The following is a 21,664-nucleotide window of genomic DNA, read 5'->3' on the forward strand; positions in this document are numbered from 1 at the left end:
TGGATTTATCGAGTGCATCTTTCTGCTCTGAACTCTGAGTAGAATTTCAGTAATTTCCCAGACTGGGATAAATAAAGTATTTTTCTATTCTATTCTAGAAGAGCCTTGAAGAACCATTTGGGGTTTAAGGAACCTCCTAAATTCAAAGTGGTTCCTCTGCAGCTGGTTGAGGAAACGTTTCATCCAGTGTTGGGTTTTGGGATTCCAGCTTGATTGTTATTAGATTTGCAGAATATTTTTGAATCTAAAACCTGTCCAGACCACAGGTAGACGTTCCTGAAACAAACTTTTGTTTGGTTATTTTAGGTGAACACGGAGCTTTGCATTCGTGTTTAGAGTCGCACGATTCTGTCAGGGAAAAGTCAGACAAGATCCCAATTTGCCCAAAGACACAAAACCGGCCTCTAAGACTTGCATTAATGTCTCCTGTATAGTTCAGAAGAGCTCCACGATTTACTGCCATAAAAGTTTTAATAATGAAATGAATAAACTAAAGTGTAAATGCGAGAATATGGTGTTAGAAAATCCTCCAGGAAACAGTTCTGAGTTATTAACCCTCCTGTTATCCTCACTCAGTGTTTAACGTCTCTAAATAAGTCACTGACAGAATTTTCTCAGTTTTATTTTAAGGGATATTTACACATAAACCTAGGTAACGATTTTAATTATATTTTCTGGAGGTTTAAATTGATGTCGGTGAATTTGAAGGTAAACGAAGGTTAAAGGTTCCTCTTCTCTGAACTGAGCTGTTAAAGGTTCCTTCAAGAGTTCCTCGAGGTTCTTGAATCATCTGAGCCGTTGCAGTGACTTCACCGATGTGCCGATTGGCTCCACAACACAGGAGCTTCTCTGATATCCGTTTATTAAAGATCTGAGGTTGTAATGAGTCCTCACCAGATGAAACACTGGCAGACGTCACCTGTTGATGATCAAATTATGTTTGTCTTATTGGAAAAAGTCTCATCATGAATTTCTCTTTTTGGTTTTTGTGGAGGTTTTAACCATTCCAATGAAAAACAGGTTATCGTTCCAAAAAAAATATAAAACCATTATGTTAAAAAGGTCATAAATAAAACAAAGAAGTTAAAGAAATTTAATTTTAGCAAAAGTGGTTTCTGCTGTGAGATGATTCAGTGAACTGGAAGGAGATGTAGAGAACGTGTAAATGTGCTCCTACTACAGCGTTTATTCTTAAAAAGGTGAAGCTACAGCGCTGCTACGAGTATTTCTAAAAACATCTGGCGTACAAACACAGTTATTTATCTGTTTTAAATTGAATGTTAATGCTGGATTTCCATTATCAGAGCTCCACTTCCACGTTTCATTGTCCGCTGGAACAAAAAGCTTCTCGTCACGTCCAAAGATTTTCATAAATTGTTTGCTTTCAAAGAGTGTTTTTTTTGTGTGTGTGTGTGTTGCTGCTTGGCTTGAAAGTAAATAACCTTGTGGTGTCTGTGTCCTGGAGAGAAACTGAGAACAAAAAGGGGGGAGCGAGATGGTCAAGGTGCTCCTCCGAATAAGAATTCAGGGGGAGCGAAGAGCCACGAGACGAGCCAACAGGAAGTAAAAAAAAAAAAAGAGCTGGGGAGAGGGATGGCATGTACAAAAATGTGGAATAACAATAAGGAGGGCTTTTTAAGTGTGAGAACGAGACTGCACACAATGATGCTCAAACACAGCATTCCCCTCTTTCTTACTGCCTCTCTTTTATTCAGCCTCCGTCACACACACATGCCTGTGTGCACACAGTATTATGTAAATAGTCTCTCCGGCAGAGTGCTGCTGTCACTGAGCGAGCATCCTCTGGGCCATCGAGGCAGCCTCATTAAAACAAGGCACAGCATCCATTAATAGATACCAGCGCACATGCACACACACACACACACACGTATATATATAGAGATGTGTGTATACAGTCTGTAATGTACACAAAGCAAATCGCAGCAGACGCCGATGAAGGACCTCCCAGGTAGCACGTCTCTAAATGTTCCTCTCAACACACACACACACACACAAAAAGATCTCCAAGGAAACGGCTCAAATGTCACCGAGAACAATGCGTGAAGAGTGTGTGTGGATGACTGTAACTCGGGCGAGCGTGAGGGAAGAATGGACTGTAGCTTCAAACAGAGTCTGGGCCAGATGCCACGTCGCAGCGTCTAGAGCTGCCGCCTCGCTTTGTGTCGCTGTTCTACGTTTCCTCCACGTCGTCTGTCTCTGCTGCTGTAAACCTGATGTTAAACCCTCTGGTTAACTGCTGCTGTGTGTCAGGTCGGCTCCAGAGGCACGTGAAGGCAGGAAAATGTAAATAATGGTGATGAAAATATAAAGACAAAATGACGTTACTGAGTCAGATCGGCTCAGTGTATTTAGAGAGATCACAAATCAAGATTGTGTATGTATACATACACTTAGTTATGGATGCACTACAAAAAAGTGATTTATTTTAATGTATATTATTATTTTACAGATCTGTTGTTAAATGACTTAAAATAACTTGTAAAATCACTGCAAAACTATGAATTTACATGTTAACTATAAATAAACAATATTTATTTATTATTTGACCATTTATTTGCATTATTTTCTTTCTTTTCCCCGTTTTTTTTTTTTTTTTGTATTTAAACTAAACAACTAAACAAAATCTGATATTTGGAGTTATTTGAAAGCAAAATTATGAATCATAAGGAAGGAAAAAAAATGTTTAATTTAAAAAGTTATTTTCCATGTTTTGGTAAATTACAGAGTAAATTCACAGAAAAAAAATAATTTATTTGATGACTAAAAAAAAAAATTCAATAAAGTTCTAATCAAAAAAATTATTTTCATAAATGCTAACTGGTTCTTTTATGTTTAAATATTAAATCAGACTGCTTTAGTGGATTTAAATCAGAAAAAAAAGTATTTTCCAGATATTTGTTGAAAGAGAAATTATTTTTTTAAGAATTGAAAAATTATTTTACATATTTTCCATGTTTTATTAAATTACAGATAATGTTGAGTGAAATCTTTTTTTTTTTTTTTTTAAACATTAATTTGCACGCTGACTGTTAAAAAAAATAATTAAAACTCAGGTTACATCCACGTCCACAGTCCATATTTTTACAAATAATTCATTCACCCCAGTGTGGGCCTGTACAATTACAAAACCATTATTTTACAGATATTTGCTGTTACTTTCTGAATTCTACCAATTTTTCTGGCACCGTTTGCTCCAGATTTTTATTTTTTTTTACAGTGTACACGACATCACAGTCGCACACTTCGGCAGTTAACACACAGCCTGGTGAATAAATGGGTCACTTTTTGTTATCGTTCTCCCACAAGGAGCTGGAAGCTGCTTCATGTAGAGAAAAATGTCTTTGACTGAGAGAGAGAACGATTTACTTTACTCCCCGATTCATATTTTTATCACCTCGGCTTTCCCGTCTTTTTATACATCGTGGAGCACATTCCTGTAAATCAACACGTCGGGCTTCGTTGGTACGAGTTTATAATCGCCAGCAGTGTTTCTGAGTTTCCTGTCATGTATGAAGGCATCTCACACACACACTCACACACTCACACACTCACACAGCATGAGCGTATGTCAGTCCAACTTGTGTCCAGAGCCTGTAAAGTAAAAGGGGCCCCTGTCTGTTTGTGATCTGCTGGCCCCGCAGGTGGCTCCCGAGGCGTCGGCTTCATCCGCTTTGATAAGAGGATAGAGGCCGAGGAGGCCATCAAGGGCCTGAATGGCCAGAAGCCATCAGGTGCCGCCGAGCCCATCACGGTCAAGTTTGCCAACAACCCCAGTCAGAAGACCAGCCAAGCCCTTCTGTCGCAACTCTACCAGTCCCCCAACCGCCGATACCCCGGCCCCCTCCACCACCAGGCCCAGAGGTTTAGGTGAGTACCGGGGCAGGGCCTGCAGGAGGTCACGGAGGGGGGGAGGCGGGGCAGAAAGCAGGCAGGGCGGGGTGGGAGCGTAGACATTTATATCAGGATATATGAAGTTAAATGTGTGTTTGATGCAAGGCTTCCGAACCTCGTTGTTCTTGGCGAGCCCACCGAAATTCCTGAGCGACGAGCAGTGGCTGGTCCACTGGTCAGTAACTCTACAGTGGTGACACTAAGCTGTCACTAAAAAAGACAATTTGAACCTAATTTGGCACAAAGTTGTGAAGTGAGGAGCTGTTTCATGTGCCGCTGGTTCTGAAAGTAAAAGACTTTCTCAGTGTGTCCCAGAGACAAAGTCAAAGGACTCGCTGTTGGACGGACACACCAGTATAATGTCTGGTATCCAAACCTATGGGTAGAAAAATAAAATGTGACGAGTTAATGACGACTCCTGAGGTGCATTTTGTTCAGAAATACTAACAGAGGAGCGAATCATTCCTCAGAAAACAGACATTACAGCTTAAATTACTGGATTCACTTTGGGTTTCTTGGTTTTTTGGACCATTTGGAAGCGCTCTGTTGTCCTGTTGGCTGGTTTGGTTTTACAAACGCAGCAAAGGAACGTTTCTGAACTCATGGATGCAGCTCGTATCCCAGTCATGAGGCTCATCCCGATCGTATCCAGGATACGGTGTTTACACGGAGCAGGCGTGATGAACACGACCATCCCAGTTACTGATGATCGCGTCCTGTGATGTTTGAAGCACATTTGGCGATTTAATCCTGACATCCCTTTAACTGTTAGCCCAAATTAATTTGACTGTGGCTATTGAAAACGAGGCCACTTTGGCTTACAGCGGGCTTAGCGCTATTAAATGCCAAACTCGTGTGGCTTATCCACCAGTTACAGGAGATGCTGAACATATCCTCCACTCTGGCTGGTGTCGGGCTGTCACGGATTAAGATGCGCAGCTCTGACTGGTTCGTCACGATGAGGCTTTCTGACCCTGAGTGGAGAGAAAACTGATCGTTTAACCGTTCATGAGGTCAATAGGAACAGAGCAAGTTAATGAGAACGGTGCCCAAACCGGGTAGTTGTGGGGAACCCGCCTGGTGTCCAAACATTCTGTCTATGGATTATTACAGACAAAGTTCTGACTGTGTACACACAGCCAGGGATGTCCTAATCGAGTTATTTTGCCCCCGAGCCATTTCCTGTTCAGTGTTTACTGATACCGAGTCCCAATCTGACGCCGCTGTCACAGATAATATCCACTTCAAACACATTACGGTTCATGAAGTCAATCCGGTGTGTGTGCTTTACAACCGAGCAGCGCCGCGACGCATTAACAATTCCTGCATCCAGGCTGTTCCAGAATGCTACGTAGGTGGCTACAAGCTCCAGTAGTACAACGTCTGCAATGTAGCCTGGAGAGACGGTACCGCCGCTCCACGGGCTCCAAAAGAACCTGTGTTCTCTACATGCAGGTCAGAGAGTGTACCGTAGGTCAGCTGTAGTACCTGGTTGTTCCACCAGGTGGAGCCTCCTACTGGGTAAGACTGTAGAGGAGGCGTTACTCAGACTGCAGGTTGTTCATGTTGGCAAACGGAGAGCATTGTGGGGGTTTAGCTAGCAACCATGACGAAGACTTGTGTGACGTTCAATGACCTCCAGCCAGAAGTCATGTGTTCAGAATACAACAGGAGATGTAAACGATAAATTGGGATTATTGTTAACTATAAAATGCCTCGATCAGGTGATCCTACATGCAGCAGCTTTCTTCGTATTGGAGCTGGCATGTGATTGGGTTTCCTTTAAACTGAGATGTGCAGGTTTCTGAAATCAGATGGTTCCATGTGCAAACACAAAAACAGGAAGTCCAGCCTCATAACTGGGATACTCGATTCCAAGCGCAGCCCGTGATAGCAAACACACAATTCCTCACAAGTTAAAATAATCTGAAGCAAGGCACTCTGGGAGTCTCTTTGGTTCCTGTGTTGACCAACACTCAGGACATTTTGAAAAACATACTTCCAAGAACCAGCGGCTCCTCCTCCTTCTAAACTCCTCTCTACAGTCATTCTAATTAAACAATGAGATCTGAACCACTTCCCCAGAAGGTTGGGAATCTCCAAGCTAATGTGTTGAACTTAGATGGGAAAGCCAGTGATGTGTGTTCACCAGTAAACCTGTCATGTAGCAACAGTTGATGTTTAATATGATGTGAAACTGAGATATGAGAGATTTTAATACTGACATCAGCCTCAAGTATTCTTGGTCAACGTGACAATAGATGCATTTAATCGAGGACACATGTCTGCTCTAAACAACAGGCCTCGATTTGGAAAACATTTGCACCAAATGCAATTAATAGGTTGTTCGAACAGAGGATGTAACGCCCACGCACGCACACGGAGAGCATGAGTCATCGCAGTGTGCACGGCGGAACAGCGGCGATGCACCTTTTCTCCTGTGAACAATCTTTTTTTTTTTTTTTTTTTTGGCAAGTACGTCCTGCGTTTGAACAACAGGTGCGAGCTCTGCACCTGGTGCAGGTGTCTCGAAATCAGCGAGCGCTCTGTGTGGGTCCACCCAGATCAGAGAGGAGCTGTTCATAAGAGACTGTGGGGTTCTGTCGTTCACAAACTACGTATTTCCCCTCATTTCATCATGCTGCCATCACGTCCACGCTTCCCAGAACTATTCCCTGTGAGGCCTGGGCAAAAAAAAAAGAAGAACATGGATCCGGGTTAGAGACTAATTTTGGTAAATTTTGATCAACTTGCACATTTTGCATCTATAATGATTTGGTCACACTGATAATGAACCATAAGGTGCACGTTCACGTTTAGCCTGAACTGCACCAGTCTCTGCATTACAAGCTGGAATTATTATAAATTAGTCAACGAAAGGCTTTTAACTCTTTCATTTTAATTAAATCAGTGTGTGTGTTTTTGCCCAGGCCTGTAACCTTTACATCCAACCATCACTAAACTCCATATATATACAGTAAATAGTCCCCATGCTGTATATATGGCGTCCTCCCAGCCATTTTACGTCACCCACTAATGACACAGTCCTAGACATGTTTAGGGGCTTTACTCCTCGTGTTACCTTTCACCTCGACTACCCCCCCAACAAAAAAAAAAAAAAACCCGAGACAGAAACAGGTGATTGCATCCTGCACTCTATCATCAGATCCGACGGCAGCGTTTCAGAATCGCAGACGGAATATGTGCTTATACAATTTCCTCTCTCTTTCAATAACACTAAGCCGGTCGTGCTGTTTATTCTCCATCAAAGTCAGAGCTTGGAAGGTATTTTTCTTCTGGAGCGGCTTCCCTGGTGTGACACCTGAGCGATGTAGCGTGGCTGTGTGTCTGTGATACGCCAAGCCAATTTACAGGCTCCGCAGGAGAGCTGTCGCTTCTCATCACAACTCACAACCACAGGACACTTCCTCACTGTGTCCCTGTGCTGCTGCTCCCTGCTCCCGAGCCCTCCACTAAAACCTCCACACTTTGGAACTTAGAAATGTGCTTCATGTGCACAGTTTACCTTTTTTTTGTTCCTTAACTAAATCTGCAAAGATCTGCTGTTTTCTGAACACAACGCCGTATTTCAGTCGTCTATTGTTTGTTCTGCTCNTACACAATTTTTACTTAAATCAGCTCAAAATATCAACATTTTACCAACATTTGATGAAACTATGACGTATGTCATCAACTGAAAAATGATCATTTGTTACAAATTTACAGAATAAAAGTATTAATTTACATTTTGGCTGTAAAGAAAGAAAAAACTAAATAACATCAGAAATCTGTATTTTTACAAAAATCAGTTTGTTAAAATTACAGTTTGGTGTTTTGTTTTTTAAACTAAAATGAGCTCAAATTTTCTATATTTTACAGATATTTGATGATATTTGATAAAAGAATTATATATGTTTTGTTAGAAACTGAAAAATGATCCTTTGCTGCAGTTATTTGACAGATTTTCTCCTGCATTGATAAAATTTTGGTGAAATTTAGTAAATTTCTAGTACAAAAGGATTAATTAACATGTGGACTGTAAAGAGAAAAAAAACTAAACATCAACATCAATAATCTGTATTTTTCCAACATGTGACCATATATTTGCTATTTTTTGTTGCACTTAAATCAGCAAAACTACATTTTTTCTACAGATATTTGTCTTTATCCTCAGTTTTTTTATGTTCTGGCGTTTCTTTAATAATCTTTCGGCCTCCTTGCTGTCGTATTTTTACAGTTTTTTGTTTTTTACAGTGTCCAGGTTGAGAAATGCTTCTTTCTTGTTCTGCTTCTCGTTCCCCCACCAACCCTCCTCGGTTTGTTGTGTTGGTGTTGGGATCACTCCTCTCGTATTCAAACCGTTTGCATCGAGCGCTCGTGAATTTCAAGTATACAATTTTTTCCTCCGAGGAATTGCAGCCCTCCTCCCCTCCTCCATCCTCCTCCATCCTCCTCCATCCCCAGTACAGTTAGCGTGTTCTCTCCTCTCCCGACTTGAATAATGAATGTTCCCCTCCAGACTGACACCGCGGCGCCGAATCCCAGCTCTCCGCCCGTCCGGCAGCACAGAACAGAACGGTCAAGGTAACGGCGGTGGAGAGCTGCTGCAGCCTTGACTCATGCGATCAGCTCACACCTCTCCGTTTCCTCTCGTTGTTGTTCTTCATCCTATCGCTGTGATAGCCAACAACACACACACACACACACACACACACACACACACACATGCAGACATGCACATCAATGCATGGGCGCAGCAGACAGATGGTTGGAGCTGTGCACTGACAGAGGCTAAAGCACAGGGCACCTCCACTCTTCAAAGTCTCCTCGTCCCTCCTCTCGCTGCGTTTTCAAATGCCATCTGTACCCAGGCACACGAACGTTACTTAAAACAAGGACATTGCCTTTTTTTTTTTCCTCTCTCTCTGCCTCTAATTAGAGGCCAGTAGGAAGAGCTGGTTTCCTTTCTGCTTCTGCCATATTAGAAATCTTCCGGAGAGAGAGGGAAAAAAAAGGCGAGTTTAACCGTCTGATACAGTTGGCACCGTGTAGATTTTTTTGTTTTAAAAAAAGGAAGACGAGGCGACAGAGAAGCTAAAAAAGGTCCAGTTTTGTGCTGATGTATGCGAGCAGCGGTGCGTCTTCACACGACAACACAATGCAGGGAGAAGGAAAGTGTGTTTCATTACCCAGCAGCCGGGTTTCTCACCTCTCTCCTCGGGTTTTTTTTTCCTCCCTGGTCTCTCAGAGGAGCAGTCATTCCTCTCTGTCAGTCAGTCAGTGTTTGGGGAAATGATAGTGGGTTTTTTAGAGAGAGAGAGCGGCTTTGTTTGGGAAGGAAGCGAGCAAGAATAGCTCTGTTTCCTTTCATCATCATCCTTTTACTGTCACCTCCTAACATTCTCCTCTATCACCTTCTCTCCTTTTGTCCTTTCCTTCCCTTCGCTCCTCATCTTTTTTTTTTTTTTTCTCGCTCCGGCCTCACCCGTCCTCTCTCTTTCTGCTTCCCCCCTCCTCCCCTCCGCAGACCGAGGCAGCGTGTTATTAGTAAGGCAGCCAATGTGCCTGTCGGTGTGTGTTAGAGGGAGATAAGCACAGGTAGAGAGAGTTACATAAGCCTCTGTTGATTACTGTGGAGGAGAGGGAGACGGCGGGAGGAGAGTGAGGAGAAGGAGAAGGGGGAGAAAGACAGATTGCTGTACCTTAGTCAGTACATTGTGCTCTAATGTGGGCTGTATGGCTGGCTGCTGGTTGATAAGTAGGCCTCGGCTTCTGGGGCCGGTTGAAAGGACAGTCATTAGGTTGGACTTCCCGGTACTGGCAGCTTGGATTCATAGATTGCGAGTTTGTTTTTGTTTGCCGCGTTTATAACGGCGGAAAAATAAACCCCCGTCCTTCTCGAGGTTTATTACGTTAACGCGGCGTGACGGAGCGGGAGGAAGTAGGAAGCAGCGCCGATCCACCGAGCTCGATTCAAAGCGGGTCCGTTAGTTACGTCTGCAGGTGGTTCTGGGATTCTGTGCAGGTTTAAGGCCGGTTTTGTTCCATACGCTGTCGTTCATTCAGAGTAACTTCCAGATACAGTGAGGACTCAGGAGCTCGACGGTGTGTTTTAACCCTTCAAAGCCCAACCAGTGTCTGGGCTCCCTTCACATTTGTCTTCATAGATCTGTATGATAAAGGCTGGATGTCTCGTCTGCGCTGCCGGCCAATGGAATCGTACCGGCGGCCATCTTGGTACGGTCCGCTCACTCACCCATAGCATCGTGTTGTAGTGGTGCATGTGCTTTCTAAATATCCACAACTTGCTCAGTTTTCTACCAACGGTTTGTTATAAACATCAGAGGTGTACAGAAGGTAGGGAGGAGGCGCTGCAACCAGCTGCCACTCTCTCTTGTATTTTAATTAATTAGCATTTTTGTAATTCAAATTGTAGCCACGTTAATAACGTTTGTAAGAAACCAAACCGTTTGTAAATCCGTCAAGATTTCAGCGAGATCAGAGTATTTACGTTTGTGCAGATCGCTCGCCTTCCTTCACGGACCACAGGTTCCACCAGAGAGCTGCCCCGTGGCAAGATGGCCGCCTTAAGACAGCTAGCCTTTATTATATATATCTATGGTTGGTGCACCTCTATGGAAACAGAACAACAACAACTAGAAGCAGCAAGAGCTCAGAAATGTCTCAATGCCAAAAATCATCAAAAACCAAAAACGAAAGCTGAATTTCTTTGATTGTTTCTTCTACAAAAATTGAAAAAAAATGGGTTCAGCATGTCTTCCAAGTGTCCACAAGTGTTAGCGACACTGGGAGAAATGGTGGCTCTGCGGTGGCTCTGCAGATTATAGATATTTTACTGCTTACATTTTCCTTTTTTTTTTCCTGTCTGCTGTAAATCTGCAAACACGATCTGCAGTTCAGCCGAGACGTCGCAGAATTTTGGTCACGTTACTGTAGATCACAGTTTAGTCAAAGATGTCCTTCTGGTATCACAGAGAGGTGCAGAATTTTTTCAGTTTTTACAGAAACCGGGTAAAGCAAACTGTTGTTTATAATATGACATGTATTAGTTTGTGGTTTCGTTTTCCAACAGGATGCAACCTGACACACAATATTTATGTTATTCTCCATCAAAACGGTGAAAATCTGCTGATTCTTTATATTTTTAGCATCCGACTCTGATAAATTATGTCATTTTAGTCATTACAAAGACAAACTAGCACCCGTTTAGACCCACCGGTGGGGCTTTGGGGTTCGTAGGGTTCATGCATTCCTATAAATAAGCCAACAAACAGAACGTTTGCTCATTTTTAAATGAAACTTTCTACAAACTACAGATCCCAGCTGTAGGTTTACTGTTTAGGAGAAGAGATGGGCATTAGGCTGAACATGGCAGACAGGACAGAGCGATAGGAAGAGATGAATGAAGACATGGTGAGGTTTTGGTGTTAAAGTGGAATCTGATGAAAAGAAAACTGAACAATGCAAACCTCCAACCCTCTGAATCCTCAGAGGCGTGGTAGGTTTGGAAAACAAATAATAATCACGTCATTTATTGGAGCCAGAAACTGTAAAAACTTTCCAACAGTCCTGAGAAAACAAACAAAACCCAAGCTTAAAATCGTGAGAAGAAAAATACCAAAAATAAAACATTTACAAGAAGAAAAATGCCGTAAAAAGAGAAGCCACAGTGGGTAAAAATGTGCTGCTTTGAGTTCATTGGGTTAAACTGAGCTGGAATCAAACGCTGTGGCAGCGATTGGATTGAGAAACACATTAAACGTACGCAGCAGCAGCGTCGTCGATACAAAGACAGTCGGCAGTAAGTGCTCACCGACACATTACGAGAAATATAAAAGTCTCGTCTTCACTCCGCATCTGCTCCGATCCGCCGCCTGAACTCGCTCTTGATGTCGACTTAATCTCATTCCGAGCTGGAATCACCGCTCTGCGTTACGTATAGACGCCAGCACATCTCACACACACACACACACACACACTTGTGATGAGGTCAACCACCACCTCACATCTCTCACCTCCTTCACCGGGCCATTGTGCAACCTCAAGGACGAGAGCGGCTGGTTCACACTCGAGCTAACAGGAGAGCGCACGTCTTTAATCTGCCGCCGCCGTCGCGCGCACGTACGCTCAGCGATCGGTCACGCGCCATTACAAACGGTCACGGACATCTCCAGTCCTCTTTTCACACTTCACTCTTAATAACACCTCTTCAAGTCGTCGCAGAAGTAAGTGTGTGTGTGTGTGTGTGTGTGTGTTTGTGCCGGGCCTTCATCTGTATGCCAAGCATTTGTCTGGAGGCCCTCCAGCAAGAAACCAGCTTAGGAGGAGCTCAAGGCCAAACAAGTGTGAGGATTAAAGGACGAATAGAGTCCTTCTCTCCTGCTCTCTCGTCTCGGCGGAGGAAGCCGATGATCAGCGCTCTCCTCTTCCTTAACTACCGCTGAGGTGCCCTTGAGCAAGGCTCTCGGAGTCGCCGAGTGCCTTCACGGCAGCAGCGAGACCGGTCGTGAAATTGGGCCGATTCCAGTTATCGAGGTGAAGCTCGACACGCCTCATAAAGGTCCGTTACCGACGTGGAGACGCGGCGCTGACCCCGTGTTCACCTCACATCCACCACGACTGGAGGAAAGAATGAAAGGAGGCGTAGGAGCAGCAGCGGTGGCTGTTTGCAGCGTGTAGATCCCTCTAGAACGGTTATTTTTCTGCGTCTGACAAGCTAATTAAAACGTACAGGTACAGAGCTGCCACTAAAGGATGTGAGGGAGGGAGGGGGACCCAGAAAAAGTTTAAAAACTGAGAGTAAAACAGAAGAAGTGAAGTAGGAGTGTAATGAAAGGCTGTGGCTCGTGTGGTCAGAAGCTTCTCTCTCTGTCTGACTCACCGGATGGAGGCTGCAGGTGTTCGGATGCTGGTTCCAGGTGGGTTCTGCTCCTCGCCTGCTTTTGGTTTGAAAGGTTCCCGTCGCTACAGGAAGCTACAACAACAACAAAAAAAAAAACAAACAAGGCTAAATGAGGACAGGTCACCTTCTCCCCAGATCTCCACATGTAGGTTAAGCTAAAGTCCTTAATTCAACTCTGGACAGCAGAGCTTTGTTTCCAGACATGAACATGGATAATAAATGGTCGTGTTTAGCTGCTATATGAGTAAAAACACGTCGATCAGATGGGATTTTTCTACAGTTACAGAACCATTTATAAACACTAGATTCTGTTTTCTGACTTTGGATTTATCGAGTGCATCTTTCTGCTCTGAACTCTGAGTAGAATTTCAGTAATTTCCCAGACTGGGATAAATAAAGTATTTTTCTATTCTATTCTAGAAGAGCCTTGAAGAACCATTTGGGGTTTAAGGAACCTCCTAAATTCAAAGTGGTTCCTCTGCAGCTGGTTGAGGAAACGTTTCATCCAGTGTTGGGTTTTGGGATTCCAGCTTGATTGTTATTAGATTTGCAGAATATTTTTGAATCTAAAACCTGTCCAGACCACAGGTAGACGTTCCTGAAACAAACTTTTGTTTGGTTATTTTAGGTGAACACGGAGCTTTGCATTCGTGTTTAGAGTCGCACGATTCTGTCAGGGAAAAGTCAGACAAGATCCCAATTTGCCCAAAGACACAAAACCGGCCTCTAAGACTTGCATTAATGTCTCCTGTATAGTTCAGAAGAGCTCCACGATTTACTGCCATAAAAGTTTTAATAATGAAATGAATAAACTAAAGTGTAAATGCGAGAATATGGTGTTAGAAAATCCTCCAGGAAACAGTTCTGAGTTATTAACCCTCCTGTTATCCTCACTCAGTGTTTAACGTCTCTAAATAAGTCACTGACAGAATTTTCTCAGTTTTATTTTAAGGGATATTTACACATAAACCTAGGTAACGATTTTAATTATATTTTCTGGAGGTTTAAATTGATGTCGGTGAATTTGAAGGTAAACGAAGGTTAAAGGTTCCTCTTCTCTGAACTGAGCTGTTAAAGGTTCCTTCAAGAGTTCCTCGAGGTTCTTGAATCATCTGAGCCGTTGCAGTGACTTCACCGATGTGCCGATTGGCTCCACAACACAGGAGCTTCTCTGATATCCGTTTATTAAAGATCTGAGGTTGTAATGAGTCCTCACCAGATGAAACACTGGCAGACGTCACCTGTTGATGATCAAATTATGTTTGTCTTATTGGAAAAAGTCTCATCATGAATTTCTCTTTTTGGTTTTTGTGGAGGTTTTAACCATTCCAATGAAAAACAGGTTATCGTTCCAAAAAAAATATAAAACCATTATGTTAAAAAGGTCATAAATAAAACAAAGAAGTTAAAGAAATTTAATTTTAGCAAAAGTGGTTTCTGCTGTGAGATGATTCAGTGAACTGGAAGGAGATGTAGAGAACGTGTAAATGTGCTCCTACTACAGCGTTTATTCTTAAAAAGGTGAAGCTACAGCGCTGCTACGAGTATTTCTAAAAACATCTGGCGTACAAACACAGTTATTTATCTGTTTTAAATTGAATGTTAATGCTGGATTTCCATTATCAGAGCTCCACTTCCACGTTTCATTGTCCGCTGGAACAAAAAGCTTCTCGTCACGTCCAAAGATTTTCATAAATTGTTTGCTTTCAAAGAGTGTTTTTTTTGTGTGTGTGTGTGTTGCTGCTTGGCTTGAAAGTAAATAACCTTGTGGTGTCTGTGTCCTGGAGAGAAACTGAGAACAAAAAGGGGGGAGCGAGATGGTCAAGGTGCTCCTCCGAATAAGAATTCAGGGGGAGCGAAGAGCCACGAGACGAGCCAACAGGAAGTAAAAAAAAAAAAAGAGCTGGGGAGAGGGATGGCATGTACAAAAATGTGGAATAACAATAAGGAGGGCTTTTTAAGTGTGAGAACGAGACTGCACACAATGATGCTCAAACACAGCATTCCCCTCTTTCTTACTGCCTCTCTTTTATTCAGCCTCCGTCACACACACATGCCTGTGTGCACACAGTATTATGTAAATAGTCTCTCCGGCAGAGTGCTGCTGTCACTGAGCGAGCATCCTCTGGGCCATCGAGGCAGCCTCATTAAAACAAGGCACAGCATCCATTAATAGATACCAGCGCACATGCACACACACACACACACACACACACGTATATATATATATAGATGTGTGTATACAGTCTGTAATGTACACAAAGCAAATCGCAGCAGACGCCGATGAAGGACCTCCCAGGTAGCACGTCTCTAAATGTTCCTCTCAACACACACACACACACACAAAAAGATCTCCAAGGAAACGGCTCAAATGTCACCGAGAACAATGCGTGAAGAGTGTGTGTGGATGACTGTAACTCGGGCGAGCGTGAGGGAAGAATGGACTGTAGCTTCAAACAGAGTCTGGGCCAGATGCCACGTCGCAGCGTCTAGAGCTGCCGCCTCGCTTTGTGTCGCTGTTCTACGTTTCCTCCACGTCGTCTGTCTCTGCTGCTGTAAACCTGATGTTAAACCCTCTGGTTAACTGCTGCTGTGTGTCAGGTCGGCTCCAGAGGCACGTGAAGGCAGGAAAATGTAAATAATGGTGATGAGAATATAAAGAAAAAATTACGTTTCTGAGTCAGATCAGCTCAGCGTATTTAGAGAGATCACAAATCAAGATTATGTATGTATACATACACTTAATTATGTATGCACTACAAAAAAGTGATTTATTTTAATGTATATTATTATTTTACAGATCTGTTGTTAAATGACTTAAAATAACTTGTAAAATCACTGCAAAACTATGAATTTACATGTTAACTATAAATAAACAATATTTATTTATTATTTGACCATTTATTTGCATTATTTTCTTTCTTTTCCCCGTTTTTTTTTTTTTTTTGTATTTAAACTAAACAACTAAACAAAATCTGATATTTGGAGTTATTTGAAAGCAAAATTATGAATCATAAGGAAGGAAAAAAAATGTTTAATTTAAAAAGTTATTTTCCATGTTTTGGTAAATTACAGAGTAAATTCACAGAAAAAAAATAATTTATTTGATGACTAAAAAAAAAAATTCAATAAAGTTCTAATCAAAAAAATTATTTTCATAAATGCTAACTGGTTCTTTTATGTTTAAATATTAAATCAGACTGCTTTAGTGGATTTAAATCAGAAAAAAAAGTATTTTCCAGATATTTGTTGAAAGAGAAATTATTTTTTTAAGAATTGAAAAATTATTTTACATATTTTCCATGTTTTATTAAATTACAGATAATGTTGAGTGAAATCTTTTTTTTTTTTTTTTTAAACATTAATTTGCACGCTGACTGTTAAAAAAAATAATTAAAACTCAGGTTACATCCACGTCCACAGTCCATATTTTTACAAATAATTCATTCACCCCAGTGTGGGCCTGTACAATTACAAAACCATTATTTTACAGATATTTGCTGTTACTTTCTGAATTCTACCAATTTTTCTGGCACCGTTTGCTCCAGATTTTTATTTTTTTTTACAGTGTACACGACATCACAGTCGCACACTTCGGCAGTTAACACACAGCCTGGTGAATAAATGGGTCACTTTTTGTTATCGTTCTCCCACAAGGAGCTGGAAGCTGCTTCATGTAGAGAAAAATGTCTTTGACTGAGAGAGAGAACGATTTACTTTACTCCCCGATTCATATTTTTATCACCTCGGCTTTCCCGTCTTTTTATACATCGTGGAGCACATTCCTGTAAATCAACACGTCGGGCTTCGTTGGTACGAGTTTATAATCGCCAGCAGTGTTTCTGAGTTTCCTGTCATGTATGAAGGCATCTCACACACACACTCACACACTCACACACTCACACAGCATGAGCGTATGTCAGTCCAACTTGTGTCCAGAGCCTGTAAAGTAAAAGGGGCCCCTGTCTGTTTGTGATCTGCTGGCCCCGCAGGTGGCTCCCGAGGCGTCGGCTTCATCCGCTTTGATAAGAGGATAGAGGCCGAGGAGGCCATCAAGGGCCTGAATGGCCAGAAGCCATCAGGTGCCGCCGAGCCCATCACGGTCAAGTTTGCCAACAACCCCAGTCAGAAGACCAGCCAAGCCCTTCTGTCGCAACTCTACCAGTCCCCCAACCGCCGATACCCCGGCCCCCTCCACCACCAGGCCCAGAGGTTTAGGTGAGTACCGGGGCAGGGCCTGCAGGAGGTCACGGAGGGGGGGAGGCGGGGCAGAAAGCAGGCAGGGCGGGGTGGGAGCGTAGACATTTATATCAGGATATATGAAGTTAAATGTGTGTTTGATGCAAGGCTTCCGAACCTCGTTGTTCTTGGCGAGCCCACCGAAATTCCTGAGCGACGAGCAGTGGCTGGTCCACTGGTCAGTAACTCTACAGTGGTGACACTAAGCTGTCACTAAAAAAGACAATTTGAACCTAATTTGGCACAAAGTTGTGAAGTGAGGAGCTGTTTCATGTGCCGCTGGTTCTGAAAGTAAAAGACTTTCTCAGTGTGTCCCAGAGACAAAGTCAAAGGACTCGCTGTTGGACGGACACACCAGTATAATGTCTGGTATCCAAACCTATGGGTAGAAAAATAAAATGTGACGAGTTAATGACGACTCCTGAGGTGCATTTTGTTCAGAAATACTAACAGAGGAGCGAATCATTCCTCAGAAAACAGACATTACAGCTTAAATTACTGGATTCACTTTGGGTTTCTTGGTTTTTTGGACCATTTGGAAGCGCTCTGTTGTCCTGTTGGCTGGTTTGGTTTTACAAACGCAGCAAAGGAACGTTTCTGAACTCATGGATGCAGCTCGTATCCCAGTCATGAGGCTCATCCCGATCGTATCCAGGATACGGTGTTTACACGGAGCAGGCGTGATGAACACGACCATCCCAGTTACTGATGATCGCGTCCTGTGATGTTTGAAGCACATTTGGCGATTTAATCCTGACGTCCCTTTAACCGTTAGCCCAAATTAATTTGACTGTGGCTATTGAAAGCGAGGCCACTTTGGCTTACAGCGGGCTTAGCGCTATTAAATGCCAAACTCGTGTGGCTTATCCACCAGTTACAGGAGATGCTGAACATATCCTCCACTCTGGCTGGTGTCGGGCTGTCACGGATTAAGATGCGCAGCTCTGACTGGTTCGTCACGATGAGGCTTTCTGACCCTGAGTGGAGAGAAAACTGATCGTTTAACCGTTCATGAGGTCAATAGGAACAGAGCAAGTTAATGAGAACGGTGCCCAAACCGGGTAGTTGTGGGGAACCCGCCTGGTGTCCAAACATTCTGTCTATGGATTATTACAGACAAAGTTCTGACTGTGTACACACAGCCAGGGATGTCCTAATCGAGTTATTTTGCCCCCGAGCCATTTCCTGTTCAGTGTTTACTGATACCGAGTCCCAATCTGACGCCGCTGTCACAGATAATATCCACTTCAAACACATTACGGTTCATGAAGTCAATCCGGTGTGTGTGCTTTACAACCGAGCAGCGCCGCGACGCATTAACAATTCCTGCATCCAGGCTGTTCCAGAATGCTACGTAGGTGGCTACAAGCTCCAGTAGTACAACGTCTGCAATGTAGCCTGGAGAGACGGTACCGCCGCTCCACGGGCTCCAAAAGAACCTGTGTTCTCTACATGCAGGTCAGAGAGTGTACCGTAGGTCAGCTGTAGTACCTGGTTGTTCCACCAGGTGGAGCCTCCTACTGGGTAAGACTGTAGAGGAGGCGTTACTCAGACTGCAGGTTGTTCATGTTGGCAAACGGAGAGCATTGTGGGGGTTTAGCTAGCAACCATGACGAAGACTTGTGTGACGTTCAATGACCTCCAGCCAGAAGTCATGTGTTCAGAATACAACAGGAGATGTAAACGATAAATTGGGATTATTGTTAACTATAAAATGCCTCGATCAGGTGATCCTACATGCAGCAGCTTTCTTCGTATTGGAGCTGGCATGTGATTGGGTTTCCTTTAAACTGAGATGTGCAGGTTTCTGAAATCAGATGGTTCCATGTGCAAACACAAAAACAGGAAGTCCAGCCTCATAACTGGGATACTCGATTCCAAGCGCAGCCCGTGATAGCAAACACACAATTCCTTACAAGTTAAAATAATCTGAAGCAAGGCACTCTGGGAGTCTCTTTGGTTTCTATGTTGACCAACACTGAGGACATTTTGAAAAACATACTTCCAAGAACCAGCGGCTCCTCCTCCTTCTCAACTCCTTCCTACAGTCATTATAATTAAACAATGAGATCTGAACCACTTCCCCAGAAGGTTGGGAATCTCCAAGCTAATGTGTTGAACTTAGATGGGAAAGCCAGTGATGTGTGTTCACCAGTAAACCTGTCATGTAGCAACAGTTGATGTTTAATATGATGTGAAACTGAGATATGAGAGATTTTAATACTGACATCAGCCTCAAGTATTCTTGGTCAACGTGACAATAGATGCATTTAATCGAGGACACATGTCTGCTCTAAACAACAGGCCTCGATTTGGAAAACATTTGCACCAAATGCAATTAATAGGTTGTTCGAACAGAGGATGTAACGCCCACGCACGCACACGGAGAGCATGAGTCATCGCAGTGTGCACGGCGGAACAGCGGCGATGCACCTTTTCTCCTGTGAACAATCTTTTTTTTTTTTTTTTTTTTGGCAAGTACGTCCTGCGTTTGAACAACAGGTGCGAGCTCTGCACCTGGTGCAGGTGTCTCGAAATCAGCGAGCGCTCTGTGTGGGTCCACCCAGATCAGAGAGGAGCTGTTCATAAGAGACTGTGGGGTTCTGTCGTTCACAAACTACGTATTTCCCCTCATTTCATCATGCTGCCATCACGTCCACGCTTCCCAGAACTATTCCCTGTGAGGCCTGGGCAAAAAAAAAAGAAGAACATGGATCCGGGTTAGAGACTAATTTTGGTAAATTTTGATCAACTTGCACATTTTGCATCTATAATGATTTGGTCACACTGATAATGAACCATAAGGTGCACGTTCACGTTTAGCCTGAACTGCACCAGTCTCTGCATTACAAGCTGGAATTATTATAAATTAGTCAACGAAAGGCTTTTAACTCTTTCATTTTAATTAAATCAGTGTGTGTGTTTTTGCCCAGGCCTGTAACCTTTACATCCAACCATCACTAAACTCCATATATATACAGTAAATAGTCCCCATGCTGTATATATGGCGTCCTCCCAGCCATTTTACGTCACCCACTAATGACACAGTCCTAGACATGTTTAGGGGCTTTACTCCTCGTGTTACCTTTCACCTCGACTACCCCCCCAACAAAAAAAAAAAAAAACCCGAGACAGAAACAGGTGATTGCATCCTGCACTCTATCATCAGATCCGACGGCAGCGTTTCAGAATCGCAGACGGAATATGTGCTTATACAATTTCCTCTCTCTTTCAATAACACTAAGCCGGTCGTGCTGTTTATTCTCCATCAAAGTCAGAGCTTGGAAGGTATTTTTCTTCTGGAGCGGCTTCCCTGGTGTGACACCTGAGCGATGTAGCGTGGCTGTGTGTCTGTGATACGCCAAGCCAATTTACAGGCTCCGCAGGAGAGCTGTCGCTTCTCATCACAACTCACAACCACAGGACACTTCCTCACTGTGTCCCTGTGCTGCTGCTCCCTGCTCCCGAGCCCTCCACTAAAACCTCCACACTTTGGAACTTAGAAATGTGCTTCATGTGCACAGTTTACCTTTTTTTTGTTCCTTAACTAAATCTGCAAAGATCTGCTGTTTTCTGAACACAACGCCGTATTTCAGTCGTCTATTGTTTGTTCTGCTCGTGTCTTTGTGAGGAAAATGGAAATTTAGGGTCGAGCTATATATGTTAGACGGCTTTATAGTCGTAGATAGGCTGAAAATAAAACATATATGCATGAAATAGTAAAATAATTAGTGCTAAAGATAAATATATTAGACACTTATTGGTTATAAATGTGCTTCATGTGCAGCTTCCATTTTTTATTTCACTAAATCTGCAAAAAGCGCTGTTTTCTGAACACAACACNCACTGTTTTCTGGATACAAGTCTGCATTCAGTCATTTATTGTTTGTTCTGTTCATCCCTTTATGACACAAATTGAAATTTAGGGTCAATATATATATATATATATATGTTAGTATGCTTTAAAGCTGTATTAATGCTTGAAATACAATGAAATTAGCGCTAAAAATAAACCTTTTAGACACTTTAGGCATTATAAATGAGCTTTATGAGCACAGTTTTCCTTTTTATCTTAACTAAATCTGCAAAAAGCGCTCTCTTCTGAAAACTGTATTTAGTCTTCTCTTTGTTCTGTTCATATATTTGTAACACAAATTCAAAGATATATATATATTATTATGTTTTAAAGTTTTATATTAGCTTGAAATAAAACGCTGTTGGTGCTAAAAATAAAATCTATGAGACACATGCAGGTTATAAATGTGCAGTTTCCTTTTTTATTTTATTTCACTAAATCTACAAAAAGCGCTCTTTTCTGAATGCAGCTCTGCATTTCAATCATCTATTGTCCACTTCGTACACCTCTTTATATCACAAATTGAAATTCTGGGTCAAGATTCAGTGTTTGCATGTTATGAAATGAATTTAGTGCTAAAAATAAAGTCTGTTAGACTCTAGAAGTTAGAAATGTGCTTCATGTGCACACTTCAAGCTGCAGAAAGCGCTCGTCTGTATATCAGACATCTATCGTCTGTTCTGTTTAAGGTCAGGATATATTATGATATGAAATTAGCACTAAAGCTAAAATCT

The 21,664-nt window shown here is 42.5% G+C and overlaps 1 protein-coding gene across 2 annotated transcripts in view; it reads left to right on the forward strand.

Annotated features, from left to right (window-relative positions):
• The window catches only part of elavl4 (ELAV like neuron-specific RNA binding protein 4), a 94,713-nt gene that overhangs the window by 67,111 nt on the left and 5,938 nt on the right, over nt 1-21,664 (forward strand). For both annotated transcript variants that reach the window (XM_008295667.1, XM_008295668.1), the window contains exon 7: nt 3,663-3,888. In XM_008295667.1, coding sequence (XP_008293889.1) covers nt 3,663-3,888 — 226 coding nt within the window. The remainder of the gene's footprint in view (nt 1-3,662; nt 3,889-21,664) is intronic.

This window comes from Stegastes partitus, unplaced genomic scaffold (genome assembly GCF_000690725.1).
Source record: "Stegastes partitus isolate 25-593 unplaced genomic scaffold, Stegastes_partitus-1.0.2 Scaffold1065, whole genome shotgun sequence".
NCBI lineage: Eukaryota > Metazoa > Chordata > Actinopteri > Pomacentridae > Stegastes > Stegastes partitus.